Source organism: Hippoglossus stenolepis, chromosome 23 (genome assembly GCF_022539355.2).
Source record: "Hippoglossus stenolepis isolate QCI-W04-F060 chromosome 23, HSTE1.2, whole genome shotgun sequence".
NCBI lineage: Eukaryota > Metazoa > Chordata > Actinopteri > Pleuronectiformes > Pleuronectidae > Hippoglossus > Hippoglossus stenolepis.
In genome coordinates, this window is record NC_061505.1 from 803736 (window position 1) to 824421 (window position 20686).

Sequence of the window (20686 nt, forward strand, 5' to 3'; positions counted from 1 at the left end):
CTCCTGGTGCAGACTCGACGACACACAGCCACTGATCCGTCGCTGAGATAAAACTCTGCCGCTGACGTTACAGATCGGAGCTTGAATGAACTGGGATTAGAAAGTAAGGTCTCTCACATCAAGTGTAAAGAAATGTTGTTTTACTAACTGAGGTTTAGTGATATCCTGAATATATTGTGTGTCCTGTTGTGGTTTGACATTTACAACAAGAGACAAAGGATGTAACACACTTTTAATACTCTTCCTAAGAAGCTGACCCGAGGAGGTTATGTCCTCTGCTGTGGGACAGACTGCATCTTATTCATTGTGCTCTCAGAACGTGTTAAATGGTTGAACCCTGTAGAAACCCAGTTAGTAACAGGACTAGTTGGAGCGATCGGTCAAGAATGAAGAAATAAATAAAATTCTGGCTGCGAATAAAGACAAAGCGGCTGATGAAGGAATTTATCACTATTTATCACCTTAAAGGAGATGGGAAGATTTCCCAGAGAATAATTCATATGTTTTGATGATAGAATTCAGGTGTATTTAGAGGACTGATGAGTGAATCTGAATCTAGCAGATATAAGTGTTTCATTTCTTCAGCTGCTGCAGTAACAAACGGACTTGAAACCTGGAACTCACACCAGCTCAGTAAAGGTTTACCTGCATCTTCTAAAGAAGTAATCAGGGGCCAGACACCGGTTCACTGACACATTGAGCTCCAGCAGCTTCGGCCTTTTTTTTTTATCAAACTTTAAAACTCTCAAATATGAGCCCTTCCGTTGATGTGTGTGAAACATGTCCTCTGCAGGCTGCGTCTCCATGTCCGCAGCGACGGCTCTGGTCCAGTTCCAGCTCGGCCTGTTCAGGGAGGTGGTTCGAGTCCCGGCTGGGAACCTGAGCTACCGCCATGCGAAGAGGCTGGCTGCAGAGGTCATCGAGCGGAAGGTACAGTCACTGATCACAGAGGACTCAGTTCTCAACTGGAGCACCGTGACCGTGTGATGCAGAGCCGTCGTCTGTCATTAGATCTTTTAACATTTCACATGAAGTTGAGTTAATTTGCCAAATTCAGTGTTTGAAACCGCTGTTTGTTGGTCCTTTGGTTTGTCACTGAACCTACGACTGCTCCAGTCTCTGCTGCAGCAGCATCGTTGGTCATGATGGTTCAAAAGATTAAAACCTCCTCGGAGCAGTCGGTGTTTTACACAGAGGATCATATCTACTGTGTCTAATGTTAAATCTATAATGTGTCTATGATATTACTCAATAATATGACTGGGGTATTAAACAGGAGAGATACTGGTTCTAAGTAAAGTGCCGTGGTGGTTAGAGCTGGAGATGGGGTGTTTCTCTCAGTGGAGGCTGGTCGTCAAGCTGCCTCCGTCACCGCGTGGTCGACAGTGAGAACAAAAGTTTCCGACCACAGCCTCCTGTCGTCCTCTGCTTCAGACTCACACACGCAGCTTAGATCTGCTGTTGAGTTTCCAGGCAGCAGGTCAGCTCTGTGAGGAATGTGGTTTCTCTGTGTGTGTGTCTGTGTGTGTTCACTGTACACTAACCTCACAGCATGAGAGCAGCTCTGTCACACACAGTTCCAACGAACTGAAGCCTGATGTCAAAGTTCTATTAAAAACATCTGGAGCCCTGACTGGTGATGTTTCTTTAAACCTACACAACCACCACGATGGAGAGAACGATCGAGGTGTATTTCCACCTTTGGTCGTCACATAATGAATCTCTTGTTCTTCCTCGTGTACTTTCCCTTCATTGTCCTGCCAGGATTCAAACCTACAACTTCACAACTTTGTGTAACTGCTGTGCAGACGTGCAGAGCTCGTTCATGGTTGATCAAAGTTACGTGTGTGTCTCTCTGTGTCTGTGTGTGTCTCTCTGTGTGTGTGTGTGTGTCTCTCTCTCTCTCTCTGTGTGTGTTGTGTCTCTCTCTCTCTCTGTGTGTCTCTCTGTTTCTGTGTTTGTGTGTGTGTTGTGTCTCTCTCTCTGTGTCTGTGTGTGTCTCTCTGTGTCTGTGTGTGTGTCTCTCTGTATGTGTGTGTGTCTCTCTCTCTGTGTCTGTGTGTGTGTGTGTTGTTGTGTCAGGCTCCAGACTGCAGCGTGGTCGGCGTCGGGGAGAAGATTCTGCTGTTCAGACATCAGCCTGACTCGGAGCAGCTGCTGCAGCGTCTGACCAATCAGGACGAGCTGCAGGACGGAGACCTGATCGAGGTCGTCATCGCAGGTCAGAGGTCAACAGACTGGGGGGGGGGTGTAACATCTGACATCTTTATGTTTTCATTGTTGTTTTTCTGTTCGTCTTGAAACTACTGAAACTTCGTGGATGAATGAAATCCCAGAAGGAAGTCATCAGATTTCGGGTTGGACTCAAACGCTGCTGTCGAATAAAGAACTTTATCATTGTCTCATATCTGCTGATATTTGTCAATGTTCCTTTAAGCCAGTCTTCATATTCAGATCTACTGTTCATGAGTTGTGTCTTTGTGATCTGACCCAGGGTCAGCCTCTGTGACTGAGATGAGGATCCGTCCACACTCCCTGGTGGTGCAGTCGTACCGGACCCCCACCTTCTGTCATCACTGTGGGGAGATGCTGTGGGGCCTCGTCCGTCAGGGGTTGAAATGTGACGGTAAAGCTGCTCACGTCCTGTCCCTCACATTCACGTCCTCTCCTCATATTCACGTCCTGTCCCTCCGCGGGCCATACGTCCATCATATTCACGTCCTGTCCCTCCGCGGGCCATACGTCCATCATATTCACGTCCTGTCCCTCCGCGGGCCATACGTCCATCATATTCACGTCCTGTCCCTCCGCGGGCCATACGTCCATCATATTCACTTCCTGTCACAGGCTTTCACCAGCAGCTTCTCCACCTTTCCTCAGGGTGTGGATTGGACTTCCATAAACGCTGCGCTTTCCTGTTGCCCAACAACTGCAGCCGAGCACGACGTCGGGTCAGCACCAGCCTCTCTCTGTTCCCCCCCCGACGACCCCGGGCACACTCCCTCTCCAATCAGGCCGGAGGCAGCCTGGAGGAGGTAAGAGGACGGAGACGTTTCTATTTGTCTGATTCTGCAGTCAACTGGTGGAGTGTCTGATTCTCCCCCCCCCCCTCCAGATCAGCACCACCAGGCCCTCCTCCAGGCCTCCGTCCTGGGCAGAGCCCCCGGTGTGGCTGGGAGTGGGCGGAGGCAGGGTTCAGGTGCCTCACACCTTCCACATCCACAGCTACACCAAACCCACCGTGTGCCAGCACTGCCACCGGCTGCTCAGAGGGCTCTTCAGACAGGGGCTGCAGTGCTCGGGTGAGGCCACCATGAGAGAAAACACCACCAGTCCGATTCCTTTAAGAAACTCGATCTGAAGCTCCCTCTGCTCTGCTGATGATCAGGGCCCCTGAGACTGTTTCTGAATCCCAGTCTGTGTCTCTCTATCGTTTTCTGTCTTTGTTTGGTTTCCTTCCACCAGCAGTTGTTTGAACCCATCCCCTCTGCCCGTTCTCTCAGACTGCAGGTTCAACTGCCACCGCCGCTGCGAGCCTCTGGTGCCCAGGGCCTGTCCGGGCGAGAGGAGCCGCGCCAACGGGGAAGGTGAGCAGCCGATTCACGGGGGGGGGGTTTGGGTTTCTCTCAGTCAGCATTCTGGACCCTGGCTCTGATGGTCTCAGCACGCCGCGATGAGTCGGAGCTGATTCAGCCTTTTTCAACTCCCACATACGTCACATCTGTCCAGGAGGAGATGGAGATGAGGTTGGAAGATGTGATCAAAGCCTGAGCAGGTCACATTCTACCAGATTATATTATCTGATGAGGTTTTCCATCTTCTTCCTGTTGTACGAGCCCGTCACTCAATAAAACCCCATTATTTAACGTTTTAAAGTTAATATACAGCAATTTAGATTATTCAATTGCGTATGAAGTAAAAATACAAATCGCTTTTGTTTATATTTTATATTCTGGACCCAACGACCACGACCACTAATTAAACACAATCTCCAGATGATGATTAGTCACAGGCCTCGTGATGGGATTTCTTTTTTCCCAGAATCCACAGCAGCTGGTGACAGCGGTCCACCGGACCCAGAGGATGATGAGGTCATCACCACGCCACACGCCTCTGATGACGACATGTCCTCTGACGGCGACTCCCCCGCCGACACCAAGGAAGTGGAGCAAGGGCGAGAACCAATGAGGTCAGAGCACTGCTAATTTATTCTGATGATGTCATCCCATCTGAAAGGTGACACTGGTGATGATGTCATGAGGTCGCAGCTGTTGTCGAGTGACACACACACACTTCCTGTTTGTTGCCATTCATCACTGCACACATCCACATGGCCAACACAAGTGGGCTGTTTGGACACACTGCCCCCTAGAGGCTTTGAGGATGTAAGGCTTTGACTCACTTCCTGTGTGTCTCCATCAGTCCGTGCTTCAGCAGCAACATCCCTCTGATGAGACTCGTCCAGTCGGTGCACCACAGTAAGAGGAGAGCCGGGGGGGTCCTGAGGGAGGGGTGGCTGCTGCATCACACCAGCACAGACACAATGGTAAGAAACACAGCTTTTATTGTGTAATATTATAATGATGATTATTTAAGAATCTCTTTAGGTACAATTCCTCTGTTACCAGTGGAACCTTGTTCTTCAGGTTCTGTCGTCACCTGTTTCCTGTTCAAACATTTCTGACATGAACAGTTAGTTTGTCACTTTCCTTCCAGTCGGTGGAACAAGCCTCAGAAGTGAAGTTAACTAACCACAGACTCGTTTAAAGTCATTCCCGTCTCACATGTGATGAATGATGTTTCTTCTTCCCAGAGGAAACGTCATTACTGGATCCTGGACTGGAAGAGCATCACCCTGTACCCGAGCGAGAGCAGCACCAAGTACTACAAAGTAAGAGCTCGTCCTCACAGGCAGATACAAAGTAAGAGCTCGTCAACACAGGGAGATACAAAGTAAGAGCTCGTCCTCACAGGCAGATACAAAGTAAGAGCTCGTCCTCACAGGGAGATACAAAGTAAGAGCTCGTCCTCACAGGGAGATACAAAGTAAGAGCTCGTCCTCACAGGGAGATACAAAGTAAGAGCTCGTCCTCACAGGGAGATACAAAGTAAGAGCTCGTCCTCACAGGGAGATACAAAGTAAGAGCTCGTCCTCACAGGGAGATACAAAGTAAGAGCTCGTCCTCACAGGGAGATACAAAGTAAGAGCTCGTCCTCACAGGGAGATACAAAGTAAGAGCTCGTCCTCACAGGGAGATACAAAGTAAGAGCTCGTCCTCACAGGGAGACATCCCACTGAATTACAGGTTTACACCGAGGGACCGAGTCAGACACACATGAAACACCAGAAGTGTCCGACTCGGCCTCAAGAGTTTCTTTAAATTAATATTTACATGACTAATGTGTGGAGACTGAAACTGCACTGGTGGGCGGAGCCAAACAACTGGAGGGCGGTGATTAAAGTTTACATCTATGTATGACACCTCCTCCTCTTCCTCCTGCAGGAGATCCCTCTGTCTGAGGTGCTGCAGGTCCGAGGCTCCGCCCAGCTCACCACGCCTCTGTCACCAGGAGACGGCGCCCACTCCTTTGAGGTGGTGACGGCCTCGCTGGTGTACTGCGTGGTGGCCGGAGAGGAGGGGCCGGCGTGGGAGAGCGCCATCCACCAGGGCCTGATGCCCGTGGAGAGCAGCGGGGGAGGGAGCGGCGAGGAGGAGCACGGTGAGCACACTGAACCATTCCTCTGGATTGTTGTTGATAATGAGATTTAATATTTAACTTGTATAGAATTTAATGTAAAATAAAATAAATAAAAATAGCTGTAAACAGTGTTTATTTTAAACAAGTCATGAACATGTTCCTTCTCTCTGGTTCTGTTTCCAGATCAACGTTCACACAGCGCGGTGAGAATCCGTTTCCTGCTGCTTTCTAATAACGTGAGCTCCTGACGTCACGTTCCTTCACATGTCAGCGTCTGTTCACGTGTGTTTCAGGACGTCAGCTCCGTGTATCAGATCTTTACAGACGAGGTGCTGGGGTCGGGGCAGTTTGGAGTCGTGTACAGAGGTGAGAGGATTTCACCACCTTGTTAAACAACGACCACACCCGGGATGAGCTGAAAACAACAGGTCCTGAGTCCAGGCAACAAGAAAAACCTCTCGTTGTCCATCACGTGTTCCAGATATTCAGATAACCTCCTCTACACTGACCAAAAGACTCTTTAATTATACCATTTAATGACTAAATGTTCCCTATAATTTATACTAACTTCTTTCTAGTTAACTCCCCTGGAAAATAACGTGGAACCTGTGAAATTGTCACAGAAACATCTGTAGCCCGAACATTTCTGACCAACTGTATTAATAGTAATCTCTAGTAAGTGTCGTGAAAGTAGAGCTTTATAATCGAGTCGCCTCTCGCTCTGCAGGTACTCACAGGAAGTCGGGGCGAGCAGTCGCCATCAAGGTCATCGACAAGACTCGTTTTCCCACCAAACAAGAGACTCATCTGAGGAATGAAGTTTCCATCCTGCAGGTCTGGATACGTCTTCTCTGTGTGTTTGTGCTTCTCATTGAACATAAGTAAGATGTGTGTGTTTCACCAGAATCTGTCACACAACGGTGTGGTTCTGTTGGAGGGGATGTTCGAGACCGTCCAGTACGTCTTTGTCGTCATGGAGAAGCTCCACGGAGACATGCTGGAGATGATTCTGTCCAATGAGAAAGGACGACTCCCTGAACGCAACACGCGCTTCCTGGTGATGCAGGTGAGTCGAGGAGTCGTTGGTATCCTCTTCTGCTCGTGTGAAGGAACCAGACAAAGGAGAATGTTTTCATCACTTCACATTGTGAGAGACGTTTCCTGACACGTTCACAGATTAGAATAGATGTTGATGAGATGTGTTGAGGAAGCTGATATCTGAGTGTGTGCGATGTGGTGCACAGGAAGCTGTTGTGCCTTGGAGGTGTGAGAGCTACTGAGGCTACAGGAGAAATGCTCTGGATGCTGCTACTGTCTGTTAGCAGGGGCGCTGCAACAGGGGGGGTGAGCCAAGCAACTGCCCCGGCCCCCAAGTCCCTTTGTCTCATTTCTCTGATCTCAATGATTCTAATTCAACGAGGTTGAAATAAATGATGCTTGTTTACCTGTTTGAAATCATCCAGAGAATTAGAATCAATCTGAAAAGTACAATGTTGGTGGATCTGCTCCTCCTGCTTACATGAGTGAATGAGTGTTTCCTCCGGCAGATCCTCGAGGCGCTGCGTTACCTGCACTTCAAACACATCGCTCACTGTGACCTCAAACCGGAGAACGTTCTCCTGGCCTCGGCCGAGCCCCTCCCTCAGGTGGGACTTATCATTCATTCACTCCTCACAGCAGCTGCAGTTGTGTGTGCGTCTCCCTGAATCCACTGTGGGTCCGCAGGTGAAGCTGTGCGACTTCGGCTTCGCCCGCATCATCAGCGAGAAGTCCTTCCGCCGCACGGTGGTGGGGACGCCGGCCTACCTGGCGCCCGAGGTCATCAGCAGCAGCGGCTACAACCGCTCGCTGGACATGTGGTCAGTGGGCGTGATCATGTACGTGAGCCTGAGCGGGACGTTCCCCTTCAACGAGGACGAGGACATCAAACAGCAGATCACCAACGCCACCTTCATGTATCCACGGCAACCGTGGGCCTCCATCTCACTGGAGGGTAACGACTTTATTATTGTTATATTTCAAACAACTGTTGGTGCATTCAAGGACATTCTGACATATGAAATATGAATCCTACATGGTTCATGTTTGATGACTTCAAGGCTTCCTGACACCTGCTGATTAGAGTCACCGGATGTCCTTGAATGCATCACGATGCTTGAAACGGGGGTCGTGTAAAAACCAGTTGCATCTCTTCCAGCACATTTCCACGATGTGTCTCCACTGGAGCAGTTGAATGAATGTGTCTCTGTCCCTGTCCCTGTCCAGCTGTGAGTCTCATCAACAACCTGCTGCGGGTGTCGCTCAGACAGAGGTTCAGCGTGGGCAGAGCTCTGGGACACCCCTGGCTGCAGGTCACTCCCCTTAAATAACTTCAATTACTCATTATTCAGTATGTTGTTCAGTATAAATGTTCCATGTGTTGATTTCAGGACGATACTGGTGGATTAAAGTTCCCTCATGTATCTGATTGGATCATATCACACATCTGAGATCAGCTCCTCCTCCTCTCTCTCTCCTGCAGGACTTCCAGCTGTGGTGCGACCTCCGGGCGTTCGAGCAGAGGATGGGCTGCAGGTACCTGACGCACCGAGGGGACGAGGAGCGCTGGACACGCTTGGCCCAGGAGAGAGGCCTGGACTTCCCCTCCCACCTCTGCTGGGAGCCTGACGACGACCCTGACATGTGAGGTCGGGGGTTCAAGGTCAGACATTCAGTCTTTAGATCCTGATTCGTTAGTCAGCAGTGAACCACATGACGTCGTTACACTTGTTTTACTGTGGTCAACTTTAGAGTTTAAGAAACACCGTGTAGCTGTTAGTGAGCAACAGCGCCCCCTGCAGCCACACATGGTGATTAACTGTGAGTCTCCTTGATCCACGTCGTTTGTCAAGCTGCTGTTTTGCTTTAAGGGAAAATGGAAGAATCAAGAGAAACCAATCACCCTTAAGTTTTAATGAAAATAACGACACGAGAAACTAGTGTTTAATCATTTGTTTTATTCCAAGTTGTGGTGTTTTGCGTGGCACTGTGTGAAAGTGGGTTTTGGTGGCGTCAGTGATGAACAGTGAGTTGAGGATGAAGGACGGAGAAGAATGAGGAGAACTCGCACTGCTTTAATCATGGCCGACCTGTCATTAACCCCACGAGCCCCTCGCTGACAGAGGTCTGCCACGGTCCCACGTACAGGATCGATTCTTCTTTATCAGTCCGCAACTTCCCTGACGCCCTGTCGTCTGTCTCACTGCTCGACGCCCCCTCTCTAAGCCCCTCCTCCTCCGGAGAGGCGTGGGACGTCTCTCTGTGGCCATAACGTTTGTCTTTCCGTCTTCCCTCTGAGCCACGGCCCTCTCACTTTTATCTTCATTTACCCACAGTGCTTTGCTTCGAGTTGCTCTCTCTCCGTTTATCACTCAGCCCTTCAGAGTCTAGATTCTCTCATTCATCCTCCGTTTGTTCCTGCGCTTCCTAAAGGTTCTAAGATCCCCGGGATAAAGATGATAGTTGCTAACGTTCATGTTTCACAGTGGTACTTTTAATGTTTCACTTGAGAGTGTTTGGTGGTTACGCTCGGGCCACACGGGCTGCGTGAGCGTCGCGTGGGCGCCGCAGAGAGTTGAGCTTTGGTTCTCAGGTTGGGACTAAACTGAGCCGTGCTGCTCTTCTGGAGCCGGAGTTCACCGAGCTCGGTTCGAACACACGAAGAGAATCAAATACGTCACAAACATCTGCAGCACTTCCTGTTTCAGAGTAAAAGCACTCCAGCGTTTCTGTTGACAATAACAAGATAAGTATTGTAGTTGCAGGACCAGAAGCTGCGTTTAGTTAACGCAGTACTTTTATTCCAGAAAACACAGTAATTATACCAGTACCCTGACTTGCAGCTAGCAGACACGCTGCCTGTGTGAACGCACGAGACGCGGCCGCCACGCGCTGCTCACGCCCTCGGTGTGGCCCGGACTCGAACCCCTGACTTTCCTCTGCTGACCGCGACGCTAACAGGCTGCTGACGATGGGTTTTACACGATTTAAGAGTCTGAGACTCGCAGCATTTCTAAACTTCAACATAGCATGCATCTGCACAAATACACAACCAACAAGCCAACTGACCAACCAGCTTTTTCATCACATTTTCTTCTTTAATTACCCTTCTACAAAAATATGTCATCTGAGAGCGAGAGGGCGGAGAGCAGGAGGCTTTGCTCAACACACGATTCGTTATCTTTCCCCTCGTCACCACCTTCTGTTCGACATCTACAAGTCTGTTTATGTACGCTCCTACATAAGTTCAGCCTGGCACCCGTGGGTGTTCTAAAGGTTTGGAAAGAAGAGGGGCCGTCCAGATTTGAGCAGAGTCTTCTACTCTCACCCTCTCAGGCAGTGTAGACAGGGGGAGTAGAGGTTAAGATTTAAAGAGGAAAAGATGATAAGAACAAATGTAGGAGGACAGTGGAAGGGTTTAAAATCGCTCTCTCCGAACAGGAGAAATAGGGGGAAGCTGGGAAGAAGGGATGAGAGGAGGTGAAGAGAAAGCGGCTGTGTTTTTACAAGTCGCTCTCTCCGTAGAGGGCACTGGAGAAGGAGATGTAGTCCAGGGCGCCGGTCGGGCTGTCGACTGCGATGTACTTGGTCATGCGGCTGATGCAGTACTCGGCCTGCTCGAGCGGCAGCTCCCTGCGCAGCTCCTCCATGGTGATGTAGTTCTGCAGAGGAGAGGAGAGGGAGTCGATGTGGTTCAACTGAAGCTGTGGATCTAGTTATCAATCACCTCAGTGTAAGACAGGATCCTCTCACCTTGTCTGAGGCCAGAATCTTGAAGGAGGCCATGACCTGTTCTGCGGTGTCGGTCTCAGCGGTCTCGCGGGTCATGAAGTCGATGAAGGCCTGGAAGGTCACCACGCCCGTGTTGTTGGGGTCCACCAGGGTCATGATGCGAGCAAACTCCACCTCACCCTGTCGGGGGGGAGAGGATCCTTTATTGAGTTTTCCTTTAACGACTTGTCTTCACTCATCGTATTCAAGTTAAACACGTGAAGTTTAAATTGATATCAGAATATTCGGACTCACCAGATCGTAGCCCATGGAGATGAGGCAGGCGCGGAAGTCGTCTGGGTCCATCATTCCGTTTCTCTTCTGCAAAGGAAAAACAAATGTGTGGATTCATCATGAGTCCTGATGTTTCACAAGATCTCTGCTGTTATTGTCTTGATTTCTGAGTTTTAAATAAACAGTCTAATGAAAAAGGTCTTTCTATACGAGCTGTCTGAGCTCTCTGTGTGTGGTTCGTTCGTCCCGCGGGCAGCGAACGCCTCACCCTGTCGAAGTGGTTGAAGGAGGCTCTGAACTCGTTGAGCTGCTCCTGGCTGATGCCCTTGGCGTCGCGGGTCAGGATCTGGTTCTCCACCTCGTTGATGGTTCTGGCGATGGTGGTGAGCAGCTGCTCCCAGCCCACGCGGATGTGCTGCAGTGGTGGAGGGGAAAATGGATGAATGAAGAAATGAAACAGAGCAGGAGGAAGATGCAAAGTGAAAGTGCCTCCGCGTGCCGCACCTCCATGGTGTAGTTGGTGTGCTTGTTGTCGAAGATGAGGGACTCCTGGCTGAGCTGGTGGTCGCCCTCCAGCTTGTCGATGTTGGATTTGTAGTTGATGATGTTCTGCTCGTACTGTTTCAGGCTGTTCATCTGTTCCTCCAGGGAGCTGGCGATGTCCACGGACACGTGGCTGATCTCCTGCAGGAAGCAAGAAACACCGTGAGAAGATTCCACTGAAGCCAAGTCCTATTTTTATATCTTTAGTATCAGCAGGTATATGTGGTGTGTTGTTCACACATCCAATAATTAATGACGTCCAGATTACTCAGGAACCAGTTAAATAATAACATGAAATCATTAACTTTGAATTATTGAATTACATATATTTTATATACTATACTATTTTTAATATGCTGTGTAATGTTTGGTTTCCGTGCTCAATTGAAATGAGATGAAAACTTATTTTCCTGAATAAACGATGCAGAAAAGAAAAATCTGTTTTCTTAATTTAAGTTGTATCTATTTGGTTGTTTATTTCTGTTGTTTCTATATATTGTGGAGTTTTATTTATTGATAATAAAGTTCATGGTTAAACTGTAAAGGATCGATTACATTTCTTTGTCATGAAGAGTTTTACTGTAATGATCTACTCCGTGTTCTACATGCAGCAAAGTCTCATGTCAAGGTTCCTTCACGGTGATATCGTCCAATCAGACTGAAGGTCCCTTCTCTGCCGTACCTCCATGTTGGTTTGAATCCAGGGTCCGATGATGTTGGCCTGGGCAGCGAACTGGCGCCTCAGTCTCTCGTTGGCCTGTTGTCTGGCCACCTCCTCCTGGAGCATTTGGTCTCTGAGGGGCACGAGGTGCTTCACCTGCAGACCAGTTAGAGGTTTATCACACCAGAGGAAGGAAACTGGAGAAGCATCACGTGTCTCCTCTAGCTCACGTCTAACCTCGACACTGTGTCGTGCTCTTTCTGACCTGTTGCCATCAAAGTGCAATGCAGAACGTTGGGAAAATTCTAAATAATCTCTATTAATGTGTCATTTCCTGTTCCCTTGACTGGGTGCGTTGGATTCGACTCACGGTGTCCCACTTAGTGCTGATGTCCGGGGGGGTGAGGTTGGTGTAGGGGTTGATTCCGGACAGCTTGATGCCGTAGGTCTGGGCGATCTTCAGGATCTCGTTGTGGATGCCCATGGTGGCCATGCGCTCCTTGTCGGCCTCGGGCAGGGTGGCCTTGAACTGGTCGTGAGCGGTGATCAGACTCTGTGGGGGGTGGAGTCAGACAGAGGAAGTTTGATTCTGTTGGATTTTACTCAGGACCAAGAGAGAACCTGTGAAACTTTGACTCGGATCCAGACAAAGGAGATTCTGGACATTTTATTACTTTAACATTCTTTTCACATAATAACTCAGGATTTATCTCTACATGTATAAAGCATGCTGATGTTTCCTTATGGTTCTGTTATGGTTGGTGTTAAAAACTGTGTGTGTGTGTTCATGGTGCTGTGTGTACCTGGATCTCCTCGATGCTGTGGACGATGAACATGTCCTGCAGGTCCTCCATGGCTCCGTCCATCCAGTTGTTAAAGGGCGCCGCCCTCTTGGCAAACTCCAGGTACAGCTGGTCAATAGTCTCCCACAGCTTCTCCACACGCTACACACACACAGACACACACAACAACACACGTGTGTTCAGACTGTAGCTTGTGTTCAACAGACAACTGACATCTCAATTAGTTTTGCTAAAACAACTAGAAACTCATTAAGTTTTGGCTAAAAGGTGATAAACACTGAGTATATCTATAACAATATGAATATGAATATGAATGTCTACCTCCAGTGCGTCCCTCCTCTTCTGGGTCAGGGTCCCCAGGTTGTCCCACTGGTCACAGATGCCCTGGCAGCGGGTGTTGACTGTGGCAGCATCGTGGTAATCCAGCTCACTGAGGGAGTCAAATACATCTTCATCTATTTCATATAAAGATGGACAACAGGTCGTAAACCCCACCTTCTCCATGGTAGTGGATGGGACATGGACCAGACTAAGGTCACAACACACACAATGGTTTCTCTCATTTTGTAGTAATGACATTACCAGTGCGAGATGGCAGCGCCCATATCAGAACATCTGTCCATCTGATGGAAGTGGGGACGTGTCGTCCATCTTTATAAACAGTCTTTAATGTATAATGGTAAAAAGTAAAATGTCTAAATGAAACGTAGGATCTCGTGTAAAATATCAGTGTAAGACTGTAATTTAAAATGTAATCTATTACAGTTACTGCGTCACTGTAACTGTAATAAACTCAAAGCAACAAGTTTACTGCCAGTTCCAAAACTAACTTCTGTCACTTTATCATAACTTCAGTGAGAAACTACCGTCCCATACTTCAGGTCGTTTTTATCCTCACCTGCGACGCAGAGGTCACCGGAGAGCGTTTAGCTTTTGAAGCCCTGATAAATGAGGTTTGACATTTATACATATTCATATTAATTTACTGTATATATCATCAAAGAGCAGCGGTGGAGGAAGGAAACGTGGAGATCAAGAGGTTTCTGCTCTTTCATGATTCCTCTCTTCATCTCTCTCATTAATATGCTTCTCACTCGTCTGTTGCACCTTTTGTTCTTCTCGTATTCTTCTACCTCGACCATCTCTCTACCTCCTTCAGTTTCCGAGACAGCACAGTTTCTCCTCTTATTCCTCCTGTTTCTCCTGCTCTCCATCTTTATTTCTCTGTGATCTTCACGTTAGAAACCCTTCATCTCCACTTCCTCCTTGTCGTGGGTCTTACTTCAGCTCCTGGGCGATGGCGGCGATCTGCTCCACTCTGTCCTGGTGAGCGGCGAGGTCGCTCTCGAAGGCCTCGTGCTTCCTCATGAGGGCTCTGATCTCCATCAGAGACGCTGACTCGTAATCCTTCTGGGACAACAGGTCCTCCTTACCTGAAGCACACGGGGGGGAAACGTCAAGACTCACAGTTGTTAAAGCAACACTGAGGATGAGTCTGATGTGTGAGTGTGAACATGAGGAAGTTTCCTCCTTCTCTCCCTGAGCGTCTGTTCTCTGTGACTCTGCTGAGTGGGTTCCATCTCCTGTGAGAAGAACTGACTGAGAGTCAGCTTCAACTGTCACAACCAGCTGCAGCTGAAGAGTGAAGCTGAACTGAGATCAGTTAAAAACACTCTGAAGTTATTAAAAACCAGAGTTTATCTCCAATATTCAGCAGGAAACTGTTAAAACATGAAGAAACAGAGTTTGGTGGATTTGTTACAGCTGCAGCTCTTCAGGGTCAGGGAGCAGAGGATCATGGGTAATATCCAGTGGGACCACACACTTTAACTTATTATTATTATCAATAATAGAAAATAGAAGCTCCAACTTCTTCTGTGTGAAACCAGGAAGATTTGATCCCGTCCCTCTGACCTCAGAGCTGACTCCCTGACATCGCTCCTGCTTCTTCAGTTCTTACCTCCGGTCCAGGACTCGTGCATCGCACACTTCTGCTTGAACTTCTCAGCCAGGTGGTCGAGTCTCTCCAGGCGACGGATCTCCGTCAGCAGCCACTCCTCGTAGCCCTTCTCCACCTGCTCCAGACCCTTCCAGGCGTTGGCAATGTCCTGGAGGAGGAGGAGGAGGTTTAGTCATTACTGTGACGTGTGGAAGGGACGAAGAGTTTATATATTCATGGAGCTTTTTCTAATATCAATGCTGAGAGCCTATGAACCCAGATTGATGGCGTGCTGCTGCCTCACCGACACCATCTTGCCCTCGGAGGGCATGAAGGCGGGCCTGTTGCTGAGCCGCAGCTTGGTCTGCAGGGTGTTGAAGTTGATCTCCAGCTGACATTTCTCCTGCACGCGTGGCGGCTTGTGGATGCGGCGGTAGTCACGGAAGTCCTCCAGCTTCTGCTGCATGGCGCGCATGGTCTGCTCCGTCAAGCGGTTCTCCAGCCAGGGGATGGTGCGGCGGATCCACTCCAGCAGCTGCAGAGTTCAATCATCAAGGGTTATTTCAATCTAGAGGTTTTATATCCGTCACTGTGACATGTTTCCATCGTTGGTACATTTTGTCTGGATTAGTTTTTTTGTGGTTGACTGACTTTGGATTTGAGATTAAATGAAGCTTCGTCTCTTCTTCATCAATTCTTACCAAACTATCTTCAAGATTCTATCTCACTTGACCTTTGACCTTCACTTAGACCCTCTGAATTCCACTGGTCTTAACAATATCAGTAATTTAATCAGAGGAGGAGCAGTGATTTGAACTTGTTGCAGAGGAGGAGTTTTCTCTCACCTCACTCGCCAGCTTCTCGTACTCCTCCATCAGTTTCTCGTTCTCCTGGTTGACGGCCAGAACTTTGCAGATGCGGTTGGCGGCGGTCTCAGCCTGAGAGGACGACATGAATATTTACATTTATATGATATATTAAATATTAGTACGTTTTACTTTAATAATAAAGTAAAACGCCGTCTGACCTGCTCAGCTCCAGCGAAGGCGTGGTAGAAGCAGGACACGTAGGTCATGATGGCCTTCTCATCGGGTTTGGGTGTGTTCACAATATCTGAGGATAGATTCATATTACAATTATTATACCTCATGAACACATAACCTTAGTTTGGCTTTTGAAAAGTGTCAGTAAAATACTAAATGATTTAAAATCTAAGTTTGTATGAAAACTTATAGAAACATCAGTTCTTCAACAGATGATTTCAAAGTTCTCTCGTCCTCGTGCGATCTGCCGTCGTGAACTCGATACGGTTCTGTCTGGTTCCTGAGCTCCAGTGTTTCCTCACCTTCAGCGTCCAGCATCTTGGGGATGTCCAGGAACTTCTCAGCCACCTCGAAGGCGGTGTTCAGGTTTCCAATGGGGTCGTCCTGCAGACACAAACACAGGACATCTGTCATATCTACAAACGATTTCCTGTGGTTAAGTCCTCTGAAATACGAGATAACAGCAGAAAGCATCTGAACAGAAACAGCAGTGAAAGAAGGAGTATTGATGGTGGAACAAAGCGAGGACAGGGCACCTTTCTCAGTTTGGAGTAATCGATGAGGTCGGGTCTGTGTCTGTGGATGAGGGCGCACAGAGCCAGGCCGTCCTTCCAACTGAGAGGAGGAAGAGGAGGAGGAAGAGGAGCAGGAGGAAGAGGAGCAGGAAGAAGACGTAAAGTAATAAAGGATGAAGACGGAACAAAGAAAAGTGATCAGTGATAAAGGAGGAAGGGAACGTGTGACAGTAACAGCTGGGAAACAACATGGTGGATACGAGCGGCTGCAGTTCTCTGTGGACGCCACAGTTCGGTGGTGTTGACCCACCTGATGTGGAAGTTCTGCACGTTGACGTTCCTGTAGGGGGCAGTCTTCCTCTGGCACCACAGCAGCAGACCCTCCTTGGCAGAGGTCTCTGCAGACACAGTCAAACATTATTCTTTATGAACAAGGGAGGTGGCCTGAATGTAATAAGATGTTTAATATATACAGGTTGGATTCATGGAAGATGAAGTTTAACGGTGAATGAACCACGAGGAGAGAATCCTAATAAACGAGGTTCAGACATTCTGTCCTGCGCTGGCGGAGGAATGATGCATTATGGGAGGTTGAAAGGAGGTCGGAGCACATTGCAGAGCAGCTTCCACAAAGAGACGAAGAAGACGAGCTGAAGGTCTGAGTCCTTCTCACAGAAATGTGCTGTGTCTTGAATAATGATAAGATATAAAGTTGATGGAACGAATAAAAGGTTATTGACTGCACATGTCGCACAGTGGAGGAAACTGAGGTGAGCATCTGAGCAAAGTCTGGATTGTGACGCTACTTGGAGACGAGACGTGTTTCATGAGTTCAGAAGGTTGTGCTCATATAACACACGTGGGGATTCTAGTCAGAAGCAGAGAGCTGCTCTCGTGTGGAATAAACTCGACACACATCGTTCGCTAATGTTGATGAATAAAACACCACAAACAGGAAGTGTGTTCCTTTGTAACCTGACACACAAACATGTTTGAATCTAGTCATTTCAATCTGTATGAAAACCAAAGTGCAAAGATCTCAAAGTTGTGATTTTACCTGTTGATCTATTTCTTAACGATTCTTTAAACCGTTTCACATCTTTAACCCAACAAACGTGTGGCGTGTTTGTAATGAGGATTCAACTTCACCTTCCACGGAGATGTCCTGGATGGCAAAGCGCAGGATGATGGTCCAGATCATACCCAGGGTCATCTTCCCATTACCGTCCACGATCTCTGCACAAACACACCAACACACATTAGTGGAGAAGATGGAGACCGGGTCCTGGGACTCTCTACGAGGTGAGAAGATCGTTTGAAGTTCTTGAGACTAATTGAATTCCGTGCGGCCCGAAGGCTCCGAGGAAATCTGAGCTGCAATTAGGGAATTTTTGTGCAACAGCTTTTGAGCTGAAAGTTACACAAGTGAACGTCACAGCGTGTTTCTGTGGTTTCACCCAGTTTGACCCCAGAACCCAACAGATTTAGATTGATGTGATTCACTCAGCAGCTTTGAACATTTCACTGAACATTGAATTTAATTCAATAATAAAGGTTTTAAATTCTAATATTTAGAGGTTTGTTCTTCTATCGAGGACAATTTCACTGTTTGACTAAAACGTCTTTAAAAACACAAAGTCTCAAGTGAATGAAACAACAGTTTACTTTGATAGATGATTATTCAGATGAATGGATGAAGCTGTGTTGATTAAAGCAGGCGACTCACCCTCAGCACCGATGGACACCAGCTTCACTCCCTTGCTGCAGATGAAGTCCAGGGCTTTGTTCACGTTGGCGATCTTATGGAAACGCATCTTGCCCTTGTCGGGTTTGGGCAGCCTCTCGCCTGAATGACAGAAACAATGTTTACCAGGGCGGAAACAACTGTTGCTCAGTTTGTCATTCATCAGAAAATTCATTTGCAAAAGATTTTAATCAACAATTAAACGTTTATGTCGATGATGTCTGTGATTGCTGCTCCTCAAATGTGACGATTTACAGATTTTGTCAGTTTCACTGAAAGTCTCCTTTGTCTCTTAAAGACCAACAAACACATTCGTATTTACTTTGTCATCAGGGTTCATCCCTCGGATCATCTTAGGTATATTGTTGTTATTGTTATTGTTATTATTGATGACCGACAGATCAGTATCACATGATCACAGTGTCATGGACTCCACCTGATATGACCTCCAGCAGCAGCATGAGTTTGAGGCCATTTCTGAAATCCTCTTCAATGTTCTCGATCTGTGTGCCGGCCTTCCTCAAGTGGGAGTTACACCAAGCTGTGAAGGTCTGAGGGGGAGAGAGGAGACACGGTCAAATACATGTGTGACACATACATCCACGTGTACTGACAGCACGCACACAAAGAGAGAGTTAACAGATGTGATCATTGAACATCTGGTTTCAGGTTTAATGAGTCTGGTACCAAGGAGCAGCCTGAGGCTTCATAAGAGAGGGAGAGGATTTCTACAGGTTTCATTGGCCGACGAGTGACGTGTGATGAGTGACATGTGATGAGTGACGTGTGACATGTGATGAGTGACATGTGACGAGTGACGAGTGACGTGTGACGGGCAGAACACAGATGTAAATGGCTCTCGGCCGAGTTCTTACTGATGGAATCGGTCGTGCTCGTCGGCGACAATCAGACTCTGATCAGTGTTTCGAGAGGCTTCAAATGAGGAGTGACGGGATGAGAGGAGAGAGAGGAGTGTCATTGGATGTAAAGGAGAGAGGAGAAGGAGGCCACTGGGTCCCAGCAGGTGCTCGTCTTCTTTGCCATGCATGACCAAATTTAGGAGGAGGAGGAGGAGGAGGAGGAGAAAAGACCTGGTGGTGGGAGGGCCAAGAGGAGGCGGTGGCTGAGGCTAAATCGGGTTGCTATGGGACACCGGTGGACAGCTGAGAAGGCAGGATTCCTGAGGTGAACTGTAAAGGTCCAAGACAGAGAGGAGGAGGAGGAGGAGGAGGAGATATAAAATAATAAACTGGAGAACGTGTGGGAAACAGGAGGAGTTCACATCAAAGAGGAGCAGGTGTGAATGAAATCAGGATCCATCAAATCCAGAATCTCAGCAGGAGCCAGTTATCTGTCCTCCCTGATTTACACCTCCTCCTCAAGCACCTCCCGTCTGTCCTACCTGAGATAGTTTGATTTACACCTCCTCCTCAAGCACCCCCTCTGCCCCCCTGTCTGTCCACACCTGTCCGTCTAGCCTGGCTCAGCTCGGCCTTCTTGTTAAATGAGGTCATGGTGGCCCAGCTGAATGCCTGTCATACCTACCCCCCATACCTCAAGGGGAATAAGGGCTGCTGACCCTCAATACAGCTGACACACACACACACACACACACACACACACACACACACACACACACACACAGCTCCTAATAACGTCCCTCAAAGAGCCGATGCAGTTCCTGCGGTGGGCCTCCGGGGGCAGTCATGAGCAGGATTAGCATCATGTCCGTTACGGATCCAGATGTTTAGCATCGTTAGCTTCAAAATGTTTGAAGGACTGAATGATGATCTTCTCCATCCTTAAATCACAAAATGGTCTCTAACAGCTGGAGATCACCTCGTTGTATTTGAACACATCACTCACACAAACTGAATATAAGTTATATAACTTAACATGGACGTCATGTGACTGAAATCACATGACGTCATGGGGGTGATGTCACACAAAAGGGCGGGGCAAGTGTCAATCAGAAGCTTCAACAGAAATACAGATCCTCATAATCCATATTATGAGAATCTGTTATTGTTCATAAACTACAAAGAGAATCATCATTACATTAAATCAGATAAAGTCCTTATTTCATCCTCTTCTCTTTTTACATTTGTCTTTTAATCTTATTTACTTTCATTAATTACAGGTAACAAATGAAGTTTAAGCATAGATTGTATTTTTATAGCTAATTGAAATTGTTGGAGGCTTGTAAAGATAAAATGAAGCTTGTTAGTTTGATCTGTTTTCTCCTCCTCCATCCGAACTTCAGGCTTTAAGTTCACGTCATGTTGTGGGAATCACGTTTCTCAGTCCTTGGTCCGATTAATGGTTACAATGGTTTAATAATGTAAAATTAAACGATGTTATTTGAACAATTACACTTTGTTGAATCAATCAATTATCTAAAACCCTGAGAGGTGCTCGTCCCCTCAGGCTCGGGTAGACGCTGAGAGAAGTGTGTGTATTTATGTCTCACTGCCGAAAATACTTAGTGCCTGTAAGTTTGACACGGAGGACACACCTGTCCCACTGCAGCCACCTTTGTCTCTCACTCACACACACACACACACACACACACACACACACACACACACACACACACACACACACACACACACACACACACACACACCATGGCCTGCTCACATGCCTCTGCAACACTATAAAAGCTGTCACATAAATACACACTGCTCTTTTGTTT

General features: G+C 47.7%; 2 protein-coding genes across 2 annotated transcripts in view; one reads left to right on the plus strand and one right to left on the minus strand.

Annotated features, from left to right (window-relative positions):
* prkd4 (protein kinase D4) lies at positions 1–9865 on the plus strand. Its single transcript, XM_035149410.2, has 19 exons — positions 1–103; positions 794–930; positions 2083–2221; positions 2495–2626; positions 2881–3035; positions 3116–3302; positions 3504–3587; positions 4042–4189; positions 4423–4546; positions 4814–4891; positions 5505–5721; positions 5884–5903; positions 5994–6066; positions 6428–6534; positions 6605–6766; positions 7248–7346; positions 7426–7693; positions 7966–8051; positions 8222–9865. The coding sequence occupies exons 2-19, from the start codon at positions 805–807 to the stop codon at positions 8384–8386; spliced, it is 2370 nt and encodes a 789-aa protein (XP_035005301.1). The 5' UTR covers positions 1–103; positions 794–804; the 3' UTR covers positions 8387–9865.
* Positions 8677–20686, minus strand: part of actn3b (actinin alpha 3b) — a 20401-nt gene continuing 8391 nt past the window's right edge. The window contains exons 2-21 of the mRNA XM_035149408.2: positions 18428–18542; positions 17974–18093; positions 17397–17483; positions 16558–16645; positions 16269–16347; positions 16035–16116; positions 15717–15802; positions 15535–15627; positions 14994–15224; positions 14711–14858; positions 14033–14183; positions 13072–13180; positions 12751–12891; positions 12318–12500; positions 11969–12103; positions 11248–11427; positions 11012–11158; positions 10765–10830; positions 10492–10650; positions 8677–10400 (exon numbers count right to left, since the gene is read on the minus strand). Coding sequence (XP_035005299.1) covers positions 10242–10400; positions 10492–10650; positions 10765–10830; positions 11012–11158; positions 11248–11427; positions 11969–12103; positions 12318–12500; positions 12751–12891; positions 13072–13180; positions 14033–14183; positions 14711–14858; positions 14994–15224; positions 15535–15627; positions 15717–15802; positions 16035–16116; positions 16269–16347; positions 16558–16645; positions 17397–17483; positions 17974–18093; positions 18428–18542 — 2559 coding nt within the window. The 3' untranslated portion in view covers positions 8677–10241. The remainder of the gene's footprint in view (positions 10401–10491; positions 10651–10764; positions 10831–11011; positions 11159–11247; positions 11428–11968; positions 12104–12317; positions 12501–12750; positions 12892–13071; positions 13181–14032; positions 14184–14710; positions 14859–14993; positions 15225–15534; positions 15628–15716; positions 15803–16034; positions 16117–16268; positions 16348–16557; positions 16646–17396; positions 17484–17973; positions 18094–18427; positions 18543–20686) is intronic.

Coding starts and splice junctions, on each gene's coding strand:
- prkd4 (XM_035149410.2), top strand. CDS start 805: ATGTCCGCAGCGACGGCTCTGGTCCAGTTCCAGCTCGGCCTGTTCAGG. Junction 3,588..4,041: donor GAGCCGCGCCAACGGGGAAG/GTGAGCAGCCGA, acceptor CTTTTTTCCCAG/AATCCACAGCAGCTGGTGAC. Junction 4,547..4,813: donor ACACCAGCACAGACACAATG/GTAAGAAACACA, acceptor TCTTCTTCCCAG/AGGAAACGTCATTACTGGAT.